Raw genomic sequence first — 22,586 nt, forward strand, 5'->3', positions numbered from 1 at the left:
TGCAGTACCAGGAGGTATACTCCCCCTTCCTGCTATAGGACTTCAGTTTTGTAACAAGCAGTGTCAGAAGAACATATAAGCCAACTCAATAGAGGGGTGGGTGCTGTGTCCGTCAATGAACATCAAAGAAAAGGATTTTATGGTAAGACAAAAATAAAGGTTCTCTCTTTAGTTCATTGACTAACACAGCTCCACATCTTCTTGACCCTTGGGACGTCCCAAAGCAGTATCAACATGAGGGGTGGGAAAACACACAGAAATAAACACACTTTCCGAAGGCAAAAACGTAGCCAACCAGCAACAACTGGAGCTCAACTGAAAAATAAATATGCCCTCAAAGAGGGCTATTCCTCTCCAGTGGCCTGCAAAAGCTTCCGGCCAAAAGAAGCATCCGCAGATGCCAACACGTCCACTTTATAAAATTTTGTGAAAGTGTGGACGCCTTGCAAACCTGCACCACTGACGTCTGATGACGGAAGGCCTAAGAGGCACTAAGCGCCCTCATAGAATGTGCCTTAACAGGAAAGGAGGATCCTGACCCTTAATACAATAAGCCTGCACCACCTGATCCATCTGGAAATGGTGGTAGCAGACGCACACAGACCCTTACGGGGTTAATCCGTGACACAGGGAATCCGGTTTTCGCAACTACTCAGTCGCCACTAGGTACACCCTGATTGACCGAACCACATCCAAAGAATGTAAGGCAATTTCTTTAGGATGCTTAGGACCCAAGGCAGGCAACACAATGTCTTCATTTCAATGGAAACCAGAGAAGACCTTAGGAAGAAACGATTGGCAGGGACAAAGCACCACTCTGTCTCCTTAAATCACCAGGTAGGGTGAACGACTAGAAATCTCCTTTTGCAGAAATCTGGTATGGAACTGAGCAAACAGAACCGCCTCGGAGACCATCAGGCCTAGCTCTTGCATGCAAGTCCTGAGAGATGACCACCGACTGGACAACAGGAGCCGTATCGCAACCTGCAACTTCTGGGAGTTTCCACTTCTGTAAAAAACACCCGAGCTGAAGCAGAGTCCAGGGTCAGGTCCAGATAGTCCAGCTTGTTGGACGGGACCAGAATAGATTTTTGGAAATTCAGTTCCTATTCCGAACTCTTGCAAAGTTCGCACCGCAATGTCTAGATTGTTTTTTAAGGCATTCAGAGACTCTTCTCACAGAAGGGAGGTCGTCCAAGTACCCTAGTACTGCACAATCCCCTTCTGCCCTAGCGATGCTAACACCTGGGCCAAAACTTTTGTGGACACCCAAGGAGCCGAGGCGAGACCAAAAGGTAATGCCACGAATTGATAGTCCTCCTCGCCATGGCAAAGCGAAGGAAACGCTGATGCCCGACATATATTGGGATATGAAGGTAAGCATCCTCGATATCGATAGAGGCCAGAAAATCCCCTTGATGGAGGGATGCCACTACCATGCGAATGGACTCCATCCAAAATTTCTGAAACCCGCACAAAGCGGTTCAAGGCCTTGAGGATCAGGATTGGACAGACCTTGCCTTCCTTTACAGTAAACAGGTTTGAATAAAAGCCCTGAAAGCATTCCGATTCTGGAACCGGTACAATGACACCTTGTGAGAGCAGACCTTGTACCACCCTCAAGACCTCGTAGGCAATCTGGGGCCTTAGATCCCGAGGGACAAAAGGACCGCCTATGGGCCGAGAAGAAAGGGCCAAGTTTACGACGAGATGCTCCTGGTAGTCTGCGTTTGCAGGGTACTCTTACCTCCAGTAAGACCCTTAATAAAATTGCTCTCCTCCATGGAACCTCTGAACAAGCAGTCTCCTACAAAAGGGAAATCAGTCAATACCTTCTTGGAAGCATGGTACGCAGATTAGTATGTCAGCCATATCATGCGGCAAAGGGTCACCATTGTCACGGACACTCTGCAGGCTAAGGGGGCTGCATCCAGAGAGGCATCACAGATATGCTGCATCCCCTGGACCAACTGGTCCACCAGGTCAGGAGGAGGCTGTCCCCCCTTCCAGGTTCTGGCGCAGGAGCATAGCCCATTCCGTTAAGGACTGGGAAACCAAGGGTGTGGGAAAGACCGGCCTCAGAATGGAACCAGCCATGGAATAAAAAAAAAAAAAAAAAAAATGTATCAGACCAGAGATTCCGCTCTCTTGTCAAAAGGGTCCTTAAAGGACAGAGTCCTCCACCGGGAAAAGGGTGGCTTTATTTAACCTGGGAGTCCACCACAGGTGGTACTGTCAGTTTCTTTAACGGGGACTCTTCAAAATAATACCTTCTTGTGAAATGCTTCGGGACCCTGACAGTGAGTTTTGGGGAACCCCACTGGCTCGCAACAATGTTGTCAAAATAGGCAAGAAAGAGGAATACCTTTGCCGCTTTGGAGGCTCTGCAGGAGCTAGGAGTGGGTGAATTGGGGGTGGTCAGCAGAGGGACCATAATAGTGAGGGGGAGCATTATGTGGGAAGGAAGGGCGCATGGGGGTCCAAACCAACAGTGGGAGGGGCCCACGCCCACCCCAAAAAAACACAAGAAAGGAGGGGGACACTACACCACACATTGAGACTGAGCAGGCATCGCTCCAGGCAGACCACTGCACCATCTTGGAATGGGGGTGCAGTGGGCCAGAGGCATGCTACGACTCAGGTCGTGACCAGGGCTATGCGTCCTTGCGAACCGTTTAACTAGCTGGCCAGCCCCTGTCCAGTGGGGCTGTTGCGGCTTACCTAGTGCGGAGCTATGGTCCGGTCGCGCTCACTGGCCAGACTGTAAGGCTCTAGGATATCCAGTCCGTCGCCCAGTCTGCAGTTGATTGTAGTTCTCACAGAAACAGAAAATGAATAAGAAAAAATTCAGTTTAAAAAGAAAAAAAATGCTAGGACCAGAGATCCCAGCAAGGAACAAGGTCCTTACTCCTGGCTAGGCAGAAAAAAAAAAAAAAAAAACTAAAGTCCTATACCAGGAAGCGTGAGTACACCGACTGGGACTGCCCTATAGGCATAGTCAAACGTTTTTCTGCCTACTGTCCTACTCCTGTAGGGGGCAGCATAAAACCAAGGGTCAAGAAGATATGGAGCCGTGTCCGTAAAGAACAAAAGAGAAAATCATTTTCTTTAGCAAGGAACATACATTACACATTAATAATTATCCTACCAAAATTAGTGTGTACTATAAATTGCCTCCAGAATTGTTGATTTCTTCTTGCTGGAGATCGCCATTTTGCTGAAGCCTAGAGCCCCTGAGCAGCAGTTAATCTTCAGGCTGTCATCAGATAGGCCTCTATATTTTCGGCAGTGCCGAAAAATAGAGAGACTGAGCATGTGCCCAGTAGTGTGAGACTGTGTATTATTGGATTTTAAACAGTATGGGCAATTATTTTTATTAGAGAAAGTATCCCATAAGTCACACCGCTGAAAATCCACTGTAAAAGAGTATGTGGCAGTCTAAGCCCAGGCTCCCTTCCACCATTTGCAACCTTTTTTAATCTGCGTTTCATTTCATTAAAAGTTTAGAATTGCTTTAATACATTTGAAATGCTTTTTTAAGCTAGGAGCTTTGCTTAAGTACTTGAAGACTTTTTATGATCATGTGGTTATCCAGCTATACGGTAATTTTAAGCTTTAGACAGGCCATACACTATACAATTTTCTTTAACAAGAGTTTGCAGTAAAGAAATTTGCTTGATGGGGGAACGTGTTCATGGGGTAATCCCTTCCATGGAGCTATTGTATTCTACCCCACTGGCAGAATACAATGATCACTGCAGGCAGCTGCCAGCAGTGATCGCACCGAAAAAATTCAACAGGCAGGTTGCGCTGAAGTTGATCGACCGAGCAACTTCAGTACAATCAGCCTGCCCATAGACAGATCAAAACTTGGCCAGTTTCTGCTAAACCAGCCGTGTCTCCGTGTGACAGGCAAGAAAAATCTATTCAAAAAACCAGTAAAGCCGACCATACATGGATCGAAATTCAACCAGTTCAGCGGGGACCGGCTGAATTTTGGCCCATGATTTGGCACTGTGGTTATACAGAAATTGATTTACCAATCAACTTCTGTACATCCACCCTCTCTGATATTCCCCGATCAGTGCTGCAGGCTATTGTCTGCAATGCTGATCATTGTATTCTGTTCTGAGGGGGGGTCCCCTCTCCATCTGAATACAATAGCTCAGGGGGGAGGATTCCCTCATTTATAACGAGCGTGCGCTCAACCCGTTGGTTAAATGAAGAAAAAAAAAAAGGACTCCTCTATGGAATGACTAAGGGTATATGCCTATACAGTCCTAGGTTTAGTAATCAGGATGTACCTTTAGGCTGTTCACACATTTGAAGGAGTATTTGCACTTCTTGGACTTCCATTTTCCTTTGCCCCAACCCTTCCTGCCTGGGAGACTGGCTGTGTTTGTGGGTGTGTCTGGTCGTTCTGTGTTCGTGCCGCTTTCTATGCTGACAGCATCATCCTGTGAACAGAAAACATTTGTTAGAAATATGAACACACAGGAAAAACAAGAGCGCTGCCACATAAGATTATCCAGATTCTCTTTAATGGGAAGTAAATTAACCAGTACAAGCAAAGATTTTTTCTTGCCAAAATCTTTAGTTTTCAATTCCACATGAACAAAATATTGAAGAAAGAAATAATGTTGCAACTGAGCCCTTGGGGGAAAAATAAAATCATGCAAGGTGATGGCAGCAGCTCCCATTGATAAGTCCTGAGATAACCTAATATACATATGCAAAGAAAGGAGAGGGGGTGCACCATCCAAGTGTAACCTGTAATAATTGGAATAGATTACAATAAATGCACTCAATCAGCATGTGAATGTAGTCCTCTGAGGTATGCAGAGATCGGCAGGGCAAGCAGCCGGTAGATGCAGAGGTCGGAAGCTGGTAGATCGATGCAAAGGATGCCGAGGACCGCAGGAAACCTGAAGCGTGATAGCTTACGCCCCAAGCACAGTAGCGATCCTTTCCATCCATCTACCAGCCGCTTGCCTGCCTGCCGCCCTCCGCACCAACCAGCCGCTTGCCTGCCTGCCGCCCTCCGCACCAACCAGCCGCTTGCCTGCCTGCCGCCCTCCGCACCAACCAGCCGCTTGCCTGCCGATCTCCGCACCAGTCGCTTGCCTGCCGATCTCCGCACCAACCAGTCCCTTGCCTGTCGATCTCCGCACCAACCAGTCGCTTGCCTGTCGATCTCCGCACCAACCAGTCGCTTGCCTGTCGATCTCCGCACCAACCAGTCGCTTGCCTGTCGATCTCCGCACCAACCAGTCGCTTGCCTGTCGATCTCCGCACCAACCAGTCGCTTGCCTGTCGATCTCCGCACCAACCAGTCGCTTGCCTGCCGATCTCCGCACCAACCAGTCGCTTGCCTGCCGATCTCCGCACCAACCAGACGCTTGCCTGCCGATCTCGGCACCAACCAGTCGCTTGCCTGCCGACCTCTGCATACCTCAGAGGACTACATTCACACGCTGACTCAGGAGTGCATTTATTGTAATCCATTCTAAATATTAATACAGGTTACACTTAGATGGTGCACCCATTCTCCTTTCTTTACTAACAAAATATTGCAAGTGACGCTACTGAACATTAGGTAATAGAACATAAATATCAAGCATAAGTACTCTCCTGATGCCCAGGAACTACAACTACCAGCGTGCCAGGCCAGGGATGAAGGAGTCTAAAATCTGTGTCTAACTTTTAAAGAATCAGCAGAACAATTTGAGTAATGGAAAAAAAAAAAAAACACAGAAGAACAGAAATAAAGGGAAATCTCCCCAACTAAGCACACACATCCAAAAACATACCGACAGCAGTTTTACCCCTCCTCGTTCTAAAATTATAAAAGTCTGGCTTTTGTTTTACTTAAGCCCAGTTACAACAACACAATGTGGCACAACGTTAAAATGGCCCCCTAATGCCCTAATAGACATTCCAGTACCTTGGCAGCCACCTCACTTCAAAGGGCTGCCTTTAAGCACAATCCACATGAACCCATCAGGCTTTTATATTTAAAAATACAAACTAAGAATCCTGATTAATTATTGTTCGCTTCTTTTGTAGCTCCTTTTCAATTTAAAAATGTCAGATTACCAGTACAGTTTGTAGGGGCCTCAACATTGCCAAAACACAAAGACAAATAAATGGTTCATAGAGAATTGCAGCAACTGGAAGATATAGTCGGGTAAAAGCACAAATACAATACGCCACGATGAGTTTTGGACCTCATGATGCTTGATTGTAAGGCTGATAATGTAGCATAAGGCTAAAGCTAGCCATACAGTGTTAGATATTTTTCATGTAACCTGCAGGCTAACAGTGTGGATAGACAAATCCCCTCTGTTGGACTATCCTATTCTGACAGCTGCTGCCAGTGGCTGTTAGAATAATCAGGTCTGCAAGCTGCCAGTGGCTATAAAATTATTCCGTTGCTGCATCCAATTTGATGCATCTGCTGTCCAGAAGACAATTTTTCGCTCGGCTCCTTTCTGAACCAAAGGATATTGGACGAGAAGAAGCCAACAGAGCCACCCACAGAGAATTTTGTCGGGTTCCTCAAAAACCAACTGAAAGTCGCACTGTGTATGGGCCAGCCTAATAAACAGTCTGTCCCATCTGGTGATGATTACCTTCCTCCCTTCTCCCCATTCACTTGCTGGAGCCTTGTGATCTTCAGCTCCACCGTGAAACTGATCTTCATGGAACTGCTAGTTTAGCTAGATATGAGATTTTAGCACGAAGTGGAATTTTGACATATGAAAAAAATATTGAGACTTCTATTCTTGCAGTCTTGTTACTTTCCTCTACCCTCATATTGCTCCTATAACCGGATTCCTTAAGCTTACTTAATGCCTTCTGCATGCTTACTGCCCAATTCTAGGTTAAAAAAAAAATGTAAATAGTTTGTGTGCATCAAGTATCTTACTTCCCAGTCCTGATTCCAGAAACCTCTTCCTAAACCATCCTGCAGTGTAATAGATCAAAGCCAGTTTCGTCTGCAAGCTGATTTCCTGCACTGGGGACGTTTTGAATGCTTTTTGGTGCCGAGGAGGGGTTTGGGGTCTTTTAGACCCCCAGATCCCTCCAAAAGGAGTACCTATAGGAAAAAAAAAAACATATCGGCAGAAGCAGATATTCGATGACCAAAATATCGGTATCGGCATTAAAAAAAAAAAAAAAAAAAAAAACACGATATCGGTCGATCTCTACCTTTACGTACAAACGGACATTATCAACGTGCCGGCCCACTGTCTTCGATACAAAAAAAGCGACAGGACTTTAAGAATTGACACAAAACAGCAGTTCCCTGTTCTAACGACAAACATCTAAGAGGAATATACCTCCCGATGTGTCTTAACTATTTCCTATAACAGGGATCTTCAAACAATGGCCCTCCAGTTGTTCAGGAACTACAATTCCCATCATGCCTAGTCATGTCTGTGAATGTCAGTTTTACAATGCCTCATGGGATGTGTAGTTCCGCAACAGCTGGAGGGCTGTAGTTTGAGGATCCCTGTCCTATAACTTAAGTGGAATTGCAGTTTTTTTTTTTTTTTTTAAGGTAGCCGCATCTAATGCTATTCATAATGGTGTATGTATCACATGTAGTTAATATAATTGATGTTTTTTTCTTTAAATAAACTCACTTTGTTGTCCCCAGCGAGCGCGTACCCATCTTTAGTGTGGGCATCTGAAGTCCACTCGTTTCTCCTTGCGGGATACGGCGCTACCCAGCATGCGCCACCCGATCAGGGGGTGTTTTGGAAGAGTGTAAAAAATGCATGGAACTCTGCTATAAACTGGTTGAAAACCTTAGACATAAAAAACGAAGAAAGCATATCCCTCTATATTGTGTACTTGTCTCAATTAAGAGCAGTGTCATTTCTGTCTGCTGCTTCAGTCCTCTGCTATCAGTATGAATCGCTTCTGACAACTTTTCCTGATGCCAAGAGAGAAACGGTGACAGGGGGAAGAACCTCTAGATGATTGACAGCCTCAGCTCTGTTCCTGTGTGCGGTGTGAAGGGGGTCAGTCCCTTCCCTCCAATCAGAGCTCTCCCCACTGAGCTCTGCAGAGTTTAACTTCAGCTGCCCCTCTCCCTTTTTTTCTGTACTCTCAGACAAGCTGATCAATTTAGGCACTTTGGATGTGGAGAAGACTGCAGATAAACAGGTACAGCCTATGTAGGAAGATTTGTTTCATTTGTGCATCCCCTCAGGATAGTCCTTCACTGGGTATATGTAAAGGTTTACAACCATTTTAGGTAAAAAGTTTTGGTGTTACACGATTATCAGTTGATCGCTTGATCAGATTATCAGTTGATCGCTTGATCAGATTATCAGTTGATCGCTTGATCAGATTATCAGTTGATCGCTTGATCAGATTATCAGTTGATCGCTTGATCAGATTATCAGTTGATCGCTTGATCAGATTATCAGTTGATCGCTTGATCAGATTATCAGTTGATCGCTTGATCAGATTATCAGTTGATCGCTTGATCAGATTATCAGTTGATCGCTTGATCAGATTATCAGTTGATCGCTTGATCAGATTATCAGTTGATCGCTTGATCAGATTATCAGTTGATCGCTTGATCAGATTATCAGTTGATCGCTTGATCAGATTATCAGTTGATCGCTTGATCAGATTATCAGTTGATCGCTTGATCAGATTATCAGTTGATCAGATTATCAGTTGATCGGTAGATCAGATAACACCTTACTGCAAAAGTCTAAAGTTTTCTTCATGTAAAATACTTCTGACACTACTGACATTTACACCAGCGGACTCCAACTACAATGCACAAAAGACCCAACCTACATATTTCTGCTGCTGACTCACATCTGAAGACAATGGCGGGATGAAATTAGGTCAGACAAGAAGATTCTTTTTTTTTTTTCCCTTTGATTTGAAGTTAATTTTTTTTTTTTTTACCCTACATGATGCAAAGCACCGAACACATTCACAAACTCTTAACCGTTGCATGGTTTCCGGACAGGGAAATTAAAGATGGTGTCTACGCTTTCACATAAAAAAGGGGATTCCCATCTTCAGCCTGAAAGTGAAAAACCCAGTAGTAGGTTTCTGCAGCTATAACTTACTACAGTCCTCCAAAAAAAAAAAAAAAAAATTGGAGGTCTATCCGCTCTGCATACACCAAAAACCTCATCAGATCAAATTTAGGGACACGCCAATCTAAAAGCTTCCAAAGTAAGCAGAAAGCTGAGTGCTGGATGGGGATGTTGAGATTCCCACTCTAAGTGCTGCTTCCACCTGGATCTCTCAATGAGCAGTTGCTATGCACACAAGCATTAAAAGCTATAAGATTCCCTACCCCCCCCCCCCCTCCTCACACAGACTAATTTCACATTACACACTAAACTACCAATTAGCCTCCTTTCAGGGTCTCCAATCTGCTGCAATTCACTTGTAGATCTTGCATCTCTAAGTTTGAATCACAAACAAGTCTACAGGGATAACTCCTCCAGAAGCAAATTACAGGTTCCAGGAATCATGTGCAATTAGGCTTGCAAGCAACAAGTGAGTAGTCTTCAGTAAAACTGCTGCAAGCTTTAGGCCCCTTTCAAACAGATTCAGATCCGCCTGTCCGTTTTTTTGGCGGATCTGAACGGTCCCCCCCATGCATCTCTATGGGGGATCGGATGTCAGCGGAGACATGTCCGCTGACACCCGATCCGTCAAATCTGGAGGGATGGAAACCCTATTTTCCATCCGTCCAGCGGATCGGATGAGAACGGACCGACGGTCCGTACCCATCCAATTCCCCCATAGAGATCTATGGGGCTGTGACAGCTGTGTCTCCGCAACTGTGCGGAGACACAGCTGTCATTCTCCTGCTCAGCGGGGGATTGGCGGATCGATCCCCCGCTGAGAAAAGCGGAGTACGTTTGACGGACTCATCATGTGAAAGGAGCCTAAAGAGGAAGTCTGCCTTTGATAAAATATTACATTTAAAAAACTTGTCCCTGTATATAAGGCCTGTTTCACACTTGCATCAGTTTGTAAAAGAGCAGTGTGGACAACAAGATTTGGCAAAGCAGTTGGAGAGCTTTCAGCAACCTTTGTTGAAGCTTTTAAAGTACTATTCAACTCCAGTTTGTAAATGTTGCACAGATCCCAATGGGAGTGCTGATTGCCACCCACTTGCCGGCCACTTGTTTACAAGTTTAAATCAGAATTTTCTGCTAGAAAAAAATTAACCCCTAATCAAAGTGTGAAAGGTGCCTTAGCAGAGATCCTAGGGAATAAAATGGCGATCGCTGCAATTTTTGTCACGCGGTATTTGCGCAGCAGTTTTGCACTTTTTTTGCAGGAAAAAATACACTATGAATTTACCCCATTTTGTGTATTATGTGAAAGATAATGTTAAGACGAGTAAACAGAAACTAGCCGGGTGTGTGTGTGTGTGTGTGTGTGTAGGTGGTGTGACGTCCCCTCCTGCTCCGTCAGAAACTTTCTGGAAGCCAGCCGCCTGCTGAAAGAAAAATTGGTACATATACATATTGCAGTAGGCAAGTGGTAAATGGGTAGCAGGCTTCAAAACTTCTTGAAGCTTGTTGAAAGACTCCCGTGTTCAACATTTACAAACCAGGAGTTGAATGGTACCTTAAAAGATTCAACAAAGCTTACTAAAAGCTCTGCAAATGCTTTGACAAAGCTTGCTGTTCACACTGCTCTTATACAAGCTGTAAGAACGTGTGATACAAGCCTAAGAAAAAACATACTTGCTAGTCCATGGAGTCCAGCATTGTCTTCCTTGTAGGGAAAGTTTTCCCAACACTGCATAAATTGAGACCTGGGTATGCAGTCTACAGGACCTGGTATATCCCCACGGCATGCACCGGACACCCGTGAATGCGCGCACATGCTGCAGATCTTGATAGTAAACTGGCAGAGACCCCTTGGCTGTTTCTGTGCATGCACTGGGATGTGATGTAGAAATCCCAGGAGTTTTTTTTTTTTTTTTTTTGTTCGGTGCATCATGATTGGGTCTAATCCATTGAATATGGGTGGCAGTTCCTCCCCACACTTCATTGGATCTGGAGGACTTTTCCAGTACTCAGGGGATGCACCCCCTGGGGACAGGAATGGACTCACTTCCTCCTACGGGGTACTATATTGCTTCTAGGGGGGGTTCCGAGTTGAGCAAGAGGTGCACTGATCTTACTTTCAGCTGCCAAGTCTTGGCTTGGCTATTCTGGAAAATTAATTCTCTGCATATCCCTTTAATACTGTGCTTGCTCAAATGCTATGTTGATATATGCACTGTTTTGTTGGCGTTTTCACAGTTTTTTCTTCAGTGTTTTGTTATGTAAAAGTTTTTTCAATAAAAAAGATCTGATTTAAAAAAAGAAATCCAAGGAGGCAGGTCACAGTACATGCAGACATGCCACAAAGGGATCCCATACATTTTTATCCATGAGTGGGATTCCCGCACATCTGTAGGGTTAAGGTATGTTATTCTTGCCTAGGTAGAACCTTTTTAAAATAAAAAAAAATGTTTTTGCAACTGTGTTACGTGTGGGGGGGGGGATGCTTGCAGGGTAGGCAGGAGGGAGCAACATTAACGTGGTTCTAAAGGCAGAAGGTTCTTTACCTTGACTGCATTCTATGCAGTCAAGTTAAAAAAAAAAAAAACTTCTGGGTGCAGCTTTTCCCACCTCCATACGTAGCTCCATCCAGCAATGTGCATGAGAGCAGTGATTCTCAGGTCTCTCCTTGTTGGCTCATGCTGCTGTCAATCTTTTTTTGCCATTTTTTTTGGGGGGGGGGGGGGAACTTAGCCACACTCTAGGACACTTAAGCTTGCTTTTGGGGGCACTCGGCAGGGGGGGGGGGAGATCAGCCAGGAGCGCAAGCAGAGGACCCAAAAAGTAAAGGCTTGGAGCTGCAGTTGCACATTGAAGAATAACATTTTTTTTCTTTTAATAAAAAAATCCAACCTTTAGAAACACTTTAAATAGGAAGAAATATACCTAGTGGGGACAAAAACAGTAAAAAAATAAAAATCAGAAAGAGGTTCCACCCCTTAACCAACTTTATCTGAATATTAAAAAATATTTTAGCTTTAGATGCACTCCATATGCTCTAATCCAATCTAAACTTTAACAGCAGTGGATTAGTGTCTAAGAAAGGTCGACATGCGCAAAAGCCAATGGGTCGGTCCATCTGAAGCTGATGTTATGGATGGATTGATCTAGGCAGGCAGAATTGCACAATGGCTTCTTCTACCCCCAAGACTCCAGTTACAAGCTCTCCTCCAAAGTCCTTCCACTCACCTCTTGCTGCAGCAGAGATCTCCCACTACTGCTGTGTAACAAACTACAGCATCAGGCAGGAAACTCGTCTGGGAAATCATTCACAGAGTGAAAGATATGGAAAGTAGTTTAGTCATTTCTACCTATCAACACCTACTCACAGCTGGAGAAGTTTTGGTAGATCTATAAACTGTGCATTTAGTTTGTAAGAAGTATGACCGGCTGGCTCACTACATAATTTTGCTCCATGTATGGCCAGCTTAAAGTGAAGTGACTGGCCTGCGATACACAGAGATGAAACGCATCCTCCTAAATAAGTTGAACCTGTTTAATAAGCAGTCTTCTCTTCTCTACAGCTAATCAAAGTGCTGAATTTACAGAGTTTCTCTCGGCTCTGAAAAGCAGGGGGCGGGGAAAGCAGAAATTACATCAGTGAGGAGAGCTTTGAGAGCTGATTGGAGGGAAGGGACACACCCACCTTTACACAGCACACAAACAGAGCTGAGGCTGTCACCTGAAGATCCCTCCTGTCACCGTGTTTCTCTTGGTGTAAGGAAAACTTGTCAGAAGTGCTGATAGAGGAACGAAGCAGCAGATGGAAACGACACTGTGCTCTGGATTAGTACAAACCATAGAGGGATATGTTTTGTTCATATTTCATGTCTGAGGTTTACAACCACTTTAAGGTAAATAGGCAGTTAAAGAGGAGTTCAACCCAAAAGTGGAATTTCCGCTCATTTGCTCCCCCCCCCCCCCATTTGGCACCTTTCAGGTTTTTGACAGGTACTCTTCTCCCCACTTCCGGGAGACGGCGTCGTCCCTTGGAAGTTTAGTCCCCTCCTCCATCCCCCGCCGAGTCAATCCAAAAACCGCAGCACACTTCACGCATGCGCAGTAGGGACCTGCCCATGAAACCGCAAGGCTTCACTGCCGGGTTCCCTTACCGGCAATGGCGGTGGCAGCACCCGACGGAAACATCGGCTGTGATGTCGACATCGCTGGACTCCAAGAACGGCAAGTGTCCTAATATTAAAAGTCAGCAGCTACAGTATGTGTAGCTGCTGACTTCATTTTTGGAGGGGGGGGGGGGGGCTGGAACACCCCTTTGAAGTACAAATTTGCAGGATAACTAATTAGCAGTACAGGTAAATAAAACTACAAAAGAGGACAAAAACCCACAATATACCAACTGTGCCAAACAACGAACACACTGCCAGAGGGCAAATATCTCAGCTTTGCTTATATAAACGAGATAATTAGAACAGGGCCTGTCATCGGTTACATCCTCTGATCTCACATACAGCATGCTCCAACTAGGAAGAAACCACATTCTTCTTAGTGTTACTAAATGAAATGCTTATTACAGGTGACCTCGTTTCTTCATTCAGCTCTCCTTCTAACACGTGCTCTTTACCTCTTTTCACAGTGGCAGCCTCTCTCCTTAAACTCGTTCCTTCACCAATCTTCTCCGCCCCACAATCTGTATGCATCACTCCCTTCTGCACTAATCTCAATCACACATGCTAATAAAACCCCCAGGATGCTGAGGTATGTACCTTCATATAAATCCTATTCTCAAATTACCTCCCTCACTCGTCTGCTTCTCCTAACCTCAGGAGATATTTGCCCAAACCCTGGGCCTCCCTTATTTAACTGTACCCACCGCAGCCATCGCCCCACATCCTCTGGCAGGAGTCACAATCTACGCAATTTACTCTCCATTCCTCTTCTTCCCCAAACTGGCCTCCCCTTCTCCTGTGCCCTCTGGAAAGCCCACTGTCTGCAACAAACTCACCGCTGTTCACAAACCTCCATCACTAACTCCTTTAATCTACTTGCTGTCACTAAAACCTGGCTCCATGAATCCAACACCACTTCTCCTGCTCTCCTCTCCCATGGTGGCCTTTTCTGGCCTGACTCCCCTAGACCTAGTGGACACAAGGGAGGTAGAGTAGAAATCCTCCTATCCTCACAGAGTACCTTCCAGGTTCTCAACTCTCTTCCCTCTTTCTCCCGCATCATTTGAAGCTCACTCTAAACATCTATTTTCCCCAATTTCTTTAAGCATTGCTGTGATCCAACAACCCCCCTGGACCATCATCAACTTGACAACTTCTCTGCCTGGCTACCCTACTTTTGCCCTTCTGAAAAGCCCACAATCCTTCTTAATTCCAACATCCCTATTAATTTCAACATCCCTATTAATATTAACACCCCTGCTACTTCTAAACTTCTTAGTCTAACCACCTCATTTAGCCTGGATACATTCCCTGGAACTGGCTGACCACTTGTCTTCAGAGGCACTTACACACATATGATCTCTTGATGGGATTATTTGATTTGGTAAGCGGCCAATTTTTGCATATAGAGTACAGCGGTGACAATTTCCATTGTGGATTATTTCAGCTGCACTAAAAACAGTTTGTAATATTTGCATGTGGGAAAGTTGGAGCATCATCTTTTCACTACTTAAAAAAACCTTCCTTGGACCTTACCAATCTTAACCTACACCCCATCTCCTTGCTCCCCTCTTCCTCCAAACCAGACCACCTTGTTTAAGAAAAACCTTTCTGATCCTCTTCAGTCTGGAGTTCACCATCAACATTTCACAGAAATGGCTCTTTATAAACTCACAAATGATGTACACTACACTATTCTGTACTCCTACTTCAGGACCTTTCAGCTGCCTTTGATACGGTTGACCACCCACTCCTTCTCAAAAAGCTTTATGTCATTGGCCCGCACCTGTAGCGTCACTTACAATTCTACTTCCTTTTCTCCTCATCCTCTCTCTGTTGGGGTCCCCCAAGGTTCTGTTCTTGGACCTCTCCTATTCTTATAATCTACACATCCTCCCCGGGTCAGCTGATAGCCTCCCATGGCTTTCATTTCTACGCTGACCCTAATTTCTCTCTCCACCCCTCAGCTCACTCCATCAATTTCCTCACGCATCACTAATTTACTTCATATACGTCTGGATGTCAGACCACTTACTCAAACTCAACTTCTCCAAAACCAAGCTCATAATATTTCCTCTGCCATGTGCCTCTTCCCCTGACTTCTCTGTCAAGAGCAATGGCACAACCATCAACCCATCCCCACATGCCAGGGTGCTAGGTGTAATCCTGGACTCTCCTTTCGGCCCCACATCTGTTTACTTTCCAAAGCTTGCCGCCTCCACCTCCGCAACATCCCCAAAATACACCCCTTTCTAACTAATAACACCACAAAGCTGATTCACTCTGGCCACGACTACTGCAACTCTCTCCTCACTGGCTTACCTTAAATAGGCTATCCCCTCCATCACAAATGCTGCTGCCAAAGTCATTCACCTTACATATCGCTAAGCGTCTGATACCCCTCTTTGCCAATCCCTCCATTGGCTGCCACTCACCCAACGAATTAAATTTAAAAAAACGAATAATAATTTGTAAAGCCATCCACAACTCGGCCCCAGCTACATCACTAGACTAGTCTCAAAATACCAATCTAATAGTTCTTTGTTCCTCCAAAGACCTCCTGTTCTCTAGTTATTGTCACCTTCTCCCATACTTGCATCCAGGACATCTCCTGAGCCTCTACTATCCTTTGAACTTCCCTACCCCAATCTGTCCAACTCTATCCATTTTCAAGCGATCCCTGAAAAATGTTCCTTTCAGAGAAGCCTATCCTGCCTCCACCTAACTGTTCTTTTATTGTCTTCATCAGCTCCCCCCCTACAATTATTACCTTTATCTGTTGACTTTCCCTTCTAGATTTTAAGCTAACGATTAGGCCCTCTGATTCCTCCTGTATTGAATTGTATTGTAACTGTATAGTCTGCCCTAACTTTGTAAAGTGTTGTGCAAACTGTTGGCGCTATATAAATCCTGTATAATAATAAAAAGAAAAAATTTGTACAGAAAAAAAATGTCAACTCATAGCAGGCAACTAATGGCACTCTTTAGTTATGTAACAGCACTACAATCTAGTAAACTTATCCCATTGTCTATGAAAGGGGGGGGGGGGGCGGATGGCATGCCACTATTCCATAGAGAGGGTTTTACAGTTTTGCATTCCTGTGCTTTTTTTTTTGGCCAGTCTGGCGCAACTCACATACTTCGCCACACATTATTGCATTGACAGTGTAAAGGGGACCAATAAGGTTTAGATTTGACCTTTGCATATGCCTAATGCCACTAGAGTTCATCAACAAGCCAGAACTTATAGGTACAGAGTAACAACACCTCAACCCAATGATGAGTGCCGAAGCAGCCAACTACATGAGCATGTTTTACCCTTGTAAAAATGGAGGGGGGGGGGGATGAGAGGAAGCACAACTCTGCATAAAGCAAACCTGATTCTTTGCTGGATCCAGGCTCCCCCAGACTTTACAACCATTGTGATGGGACTTCCTGTACTAAAAGGTATCACTTAGTATAGGGGAGTGACGGGGGCATCTTCCTCCATGGGCCTCCAGTACGACAGACATCATAAAGTAATCAGGGAGTGATGGGGTCATCCTACCCCTATGGAGGCCCTTTACAATTAACATCAGTAATAAAAGGAATGATGGGATCACCCTCCCCCTTTACTAGAGAAATAACTCTGTAATAATTAGGGAGTGGTGGGGTTCCTGTACTACAGAGATAACTCCGTAATAATTGGGGAGTGATGGAGTCCCCCTCCCACCATGGGGTCCCCCCATGAAGCCCCTGTACTACAAACACCACTCAGTAATAATTAGAAAGTGATGGGAGTCCCCTTCCCCCAATGGGGTCCCTGTACTACAGACAAAAGGGAGTGATGGGGACCCCCCATTAGGCTCCTGTACTATAGACACCACTCAAAAATAATTAGAAAGTGATGGAGTCCTCTCCCCCCATGGGGTTCCTGTACTATAGACATCAAACATTAATAAAGTAGAGATGGGGGCCACCCTCTCTCCAGTACTACAGAAATCAGTAAAAAGGTAGTAATGGGGCCCCCCTCCCCCTACTACAGACATCACCCCCATTAGTGACGGGGTCCTCTCCTCCTGTACAACAGATATCACCCAGCAGTAAGTGATGGGGTCCCCCCCTGTACTAGACATTGCCCAGTAGTAAGTGATGGGGTCCCCCTCCCCCTGTACTACAGACATCACCCCCAGTAGTGATGAGGTCCCCTTCCCCTGTACTATAGCCATCACCCCCAGTAATAAGTGATGGGGTCCCCTCCCCCTGTACTACAGACATCACCCCCAGTAATACGTAATGGGGTCCCCTCCCCCGGTACTACAGACATCACCCCCAGTAGTAATTGATGGGGTCCCCTCCCCTTATACTACAGACATCACCCCTATTGATAAGTGATGGGGTCCCCTCCCCCTGTACTACAGACATCACCCCAAGTAGAAAGTGATGGGGTCCCCTCCCCCTGTACTACAGACATCACCCCCAGTAGTAATTGATGGGATCCCCTCCCCCTGTACTACAGACATCACCCCCAGTAATAAGTGATGGGGTCCCCCTCCCCCAGTACTACAGACATCACCCCGATTAGTGACAGGGTCCTCTCCCCCTGTACTACAGACATCACCCCCATTAGTGATGGGGTCCCCTCCCCCTGTACTACAGACATCACCCCCAGTAATACGTAATGGGGTCCCCTCCCCCGGTACTACACACATCACCCCCAGTAATAAGTGATGGGATCCCCTTCTGCTGTACTACAGACATCACCCCCAGTAATAAGTGATGGGGTCCCCTCCCCCGGTACTACAGACATCACCCCCAGTAGTAATTGATGGGGTCCCCTCCCCTTATACTAGACATCACCCCTATTGATAAGTGATGTGGTCCCCTCCCCCTATACTACAGACATCACCCCAAGTAGAAAGTGATGGGGTCCCCTCCCCCTGTACTACAGACATCACCCCCATTAGTGATGGGGTCCCCTCCTCCTGCACTACACACATCACCCCCAGTAATAAGTGATGGGATCCCCTTCTGCTGTACTACAGACATCACCCCCAGTAATAAGTGATGGGGTCCCCTCCCCCGGTACTACAGACATCACCCCCAGTAGTAAATGATGGGGTCCCCTCCCCCTATACTACAGACATCACCCCTTTTGATAGGTGATGGGGTCCCCTCCCCCTGTACTACAGACATCACCCCTTTTGATAAGTGATGGGGTCCCCTCCCCCTGTACTACAGACATCACCCCCCGTAATAAGTGATGGGGTCCCCTCCCCCTGTACTACAGACATCACCCCCAGTAATAAGTGATGGGGTCCCCTGTACTACAGACATCACCCCCAGTAATAAGTGATGGGGTCCCCTGTACTACAGACATCACCCCCAGTAATAAGTGATGGGGTCCCCTCCCCCTGTACTACACACATCACCCCCAGTAATAAATGATGGGGTCCCCTCCCCCTGTACTACAGACATCACCCCCAGTAGTGATGGGGTCCCCTCCCTCTATACTACAAACAACACCCCCAGTAATAAGTGATGGTGCCCCCCCCCAGGTAATAAGTGATGGTGTCCCCCCCCAGGTAATAAGTGATGGGGTCCCCCCCCCAGGTAATAAGTGATGGGGTCCCCTCCCCCTGCAGTACACACATCATCCCCTGTAGGAATTGATGGGGCCCCCTCCCCCTATACTACAGACATCACCCCTTTGATAAGTGATGGGGTCCCCTCCCCCTGTATTACAGACATCACCCCCAGTAGTGATGGGGTCCCCTCCCTCTATACTACAAACATCACCCCCAGTAATAAGTGATGGGGTCCCCCCCTTGTACTACAGACATCACCCCCAGTAGTAAGTGATGGGGTCCCCTCCCCCTGTACTACAGACATCCCCCCAGTAATAAGTGATGGGGTCCCCTCCCCCTGTACTACAGACATCCCCCCAGTAATAAGTGATGGGGTCCCCTCCCCCTGTACTACAGACATCCCCCCCAGTAGTAAGTGATGGGGTCCCCTCCCCCTGTACTACAGACATCCCCCCCAGTAGTAAGTGATGGGGTCCCCTCCCCCTGTACTACACACATCACCCCCAGTAATAAATGATGGGGTCCCCTCCCCCTGTATTACAGACATCACCCCCAGTAATAAATGATGGGGTCCCCTCCCCCTGTACTACAGACATCCCCCCCAGTAGTAAGTGATGGGGTCCCCTCCCCCAGTAATAAGTGATGGGGTCCCCTCCCCCAGTAATAAGTGATGGGGTCCCCTCCCCCAGTAATAAGTGATGGGGTCCCCTCCCCCAGTAATAAGTGATGGGGTCCCCTCCCCCAGTAATAAGTGATGGAGTCCCCTCCCCCTGTACTACACACATCACCCCCAGTAATAAATGATGGGGTCCCCTCCCCCTGTATTACAGACATCACCCCCAGTAATAAATGATGGGGTCCCCTCCCCCTGTACTACAGACATCCCCCCCAGTAGTAAGTGATGGGGTCCCCTCCCCCAGTAATAAGTGATGGGGTCCCCTCCCCCAGTAATAAGTGATGGGGTCCCCTCCCCCAGTAATAAGTGATGGGGTCCCCTCCCCCAGTAATAAGTGATGGGGTCCCCTCCCCCAGTAATAAGTGATGGAGTCCCCTCCCCCAGTAATAAGTGATGGAGTCCCCTCCCCCTGTACTACAGACATCCCCCCAGTAATAAGTGATGGGGTCCCCTGTACTACAGACATCACCCCCAGTAATAAGTGATGGGGTCCCCTCCCCCTGTACTACACACATCACCCCCAGTAATAAATGATGGGGTCCCCTCCCCCTGTACTACAGACATCACCCCCAGTAGTGATGGGGTCCCCTCCCTCTATACTACAAACAACACCCCCAGTAATAAGTGATGGTGCCCCCCCCCAGGTAATAAGTGATGGTGTCCCCCCCCAGGTAATAAGTGATGGGGTCCCCCCCCCAGGTAATAAGTGATGGGGTCCCCTCCCCCTGCAGTACACACATCATCCCCTGTAGGAATTGATGGGGCCCCCTCCCCCTATACTACAGACATCACCCCTTTGATAAGTGATGGGGTCCCCTCCCCCTGTATTACAGACATCACCCCCAGTAGTGATGGGGTCCCCTCCCTCTATACTACAAACATCACCCCCAGTAATAAGTGAAGGGGTCCCCCCCTTGTACTACAGACATCACCCCCAGTAGTAAGTGATGGGGTCCCCTCCCCCTGTACTACAGACATCCCCCCAGTAATAAGTGATGGGGTCCCCTCCCCCTGTACTACAGACATCCCCCCAGTAATAAGTGATGGGGTCCCCTCCCCCTGTACTACAGACATCCCCCCCAGTAGTAAGTGATGGGGTCCCCTCCCCCTGTACTACAGACATCCCCCCCAGTAGTAAGTGATGGGGTCCCCTCCCCCTGTACTACACACATCACCCCCAGTAATAAATGATGGGGTCCCCTCCCCCTGTATTACAGACATCACCCCCAGTAATAAATGATGGGGTCCCCTCCCCCTGTACTACAGACATCCCCCCCAGTAGTAAGTGATGGGGTCCCCTCCCCCAGTAATAAGTGATGGGGTCCCCTCCCCCAGTAATAAGTGATGGGGTCCCCTCCCCCAGTAATAAGTGATGGAGTCCCCTCCCCCAGTAATAAGTGATGGAGTCCCCTCCCCCTGTACTACAGACATCCCCCCAGTAATAAGTGATGGGGTGCCCTCCCCCTATACTACATACATCACCCCCAGTAATAAGTGATGGGGTCCCCTCCCCCTGTATTACAGACATCACCCCCAGTAATAAGTGATGGGGTCCCCTCCCCCAGTAATAAGTGATGGGGTCCCCCTCTATACAGTAATAATAAAGTAGTGCTGATCTCCCTGGCAGGCCATGCTGGTACTCGCAGTCCCCATGCAGGCGGAGGAGTGAGGGCCCCGGGCTGTGTGTGATTCTGGATGCGCAGAGAGAACACACACAGCCCGCCTCCACTCACTAATAGACGCCCCGGGCTGTCAGGCTTTCCCTCCCCGCCTCTCTCACGTTCTCGTCCCCGGACAGCTCCGGATTGCTGTTCTCATCGCTGCTCAGCTTCTGCTTCTTGGCCGGCATTTCGTTTCCCGCCGCGCGACCGGAAGCTTCAGACATCTTCCACCGCCTCAACGTGACGTCACTTCGGTGCGCCGATCAGGGCACGTGATGCCGCGCATGCTCATCGCTCTTTCATACGCTCTGTGGGGAGAGTTGGCATAGCCATAGGGGAGGCAATGCCGAGGTTTTGGAGATATACATGAAGTCTCCTTCACAATGTGTGCTTGTATTAGAACTTGTCACCATACCATTTATACCGATAAAGATGTAACCAGATCATTCCTCTCAATAAAGATGTCACCACACTATTCATATTAATGACAAGCTCACTAGACCATTCATTTCAATAAAAATGTCACCAAACAATCATAGCAACATAAATCTCACCAAACTATAGCAACATAAATCTCACCAAACCATTTATATCAATAAAGATGCGACCAAACCATTAATATCAATCAAGATGTCACAATACCCAGGTCACCACATCATTCAAATCAATAACATTGTTTCCAGAACATTCATATCAATAAAGATGTCACCAGACCATTCATATCACTAAAGATGTCACCAGAATATTCATATCAATAAAAAAGGTCACCAGGCCATTCATATCAATAAAAAGGGTCCCCAGACCATTCATATATTTATTGATATGAATGGTCTGGGGACCTTTTTATTGATATGAATGATGTGGTGACCGGTGTATTGATATTAATGGTTTGGTGATATATTTATTGATATGAATGGTGATATCACCAAACTATTAATATCAATACACAGGTCACCACATCATGCATATTAATAAAGATGTCACCAGACCATTCTTATCAATAAAGATGTCACCAGACCATTCATATCGCTAAAGATGTCACCAGACTATTCATATCACTAAAGATGTCACCAGAACATTCATATCAATAAAGATGTCACCAGACCATTCATATCACTAAAGATGTCACCAGAACATTCATATCAATAAAAAGGTCACCAGACCATTCATATCAATAAAAGGGTCCCCAGACCATTCATATATTTATTAATATGAATGGTCCGGTGACATCTTTATTGATATGCATGATGTGGTGACCTGTGTATTGATATTAATGGTTTGGTGATATATTTATTGATATGAATGGTGATATCACCAAACTATTAATATCAATACACAGGTCACCACATCATGCATATTAATAAAGATGTCACCAGACCATTCATATCACTAAAGATGTCACCAGAACATTCATATCAATAAAAAGGTCACCAGACCATTCA

General features: G+C 46.4%; 1 protein-coding gene across 1 annotated transcript in view; it reads right to left on the reverse strand.

Moving 5' to 3' along the window:
• The window catches only part of EED (embryonic ectoderm development), a 53,189-nt gene extending 31,778 nt beyond the window's left edge, over positions 1 to 21,411 (reverse strand). The window contains exons 1-2 of the mRNA XM_082246854.1: positions 21,264 to 21,411; positions 4,305 to 4,457 (exon numbers count right to left, since the gene is read on the reverse strand). Of these exons, the coding sequence (XP_082102980.1) occupies positions 4,305 to 4,457; positions 21,264 to 21,368 (258 nt within the window). The 5' untranslated portion in view covers positions 21,369 to 21,411. The remainder of the gene's footprint in view (positions 1 to 4,304; positions 4,458 to 21,263) is intronic.
• Between the last annotated feature and the right edge of the window lie 1,175 nt (positions 21,412 to 22,586).

Source organism: Pelophylax lessonae (assembly GCF_965119305.1).
Source record: "Pelophylax lessonae genome assembly, chromosome: 2".
Taxonomy (NCBI): domain Eukaryota; kingdom Metazoa; phylum Chordata; class Amphibia; order Anura; family Ranidae; genus Pelophylax; species Pelophylax lessonae.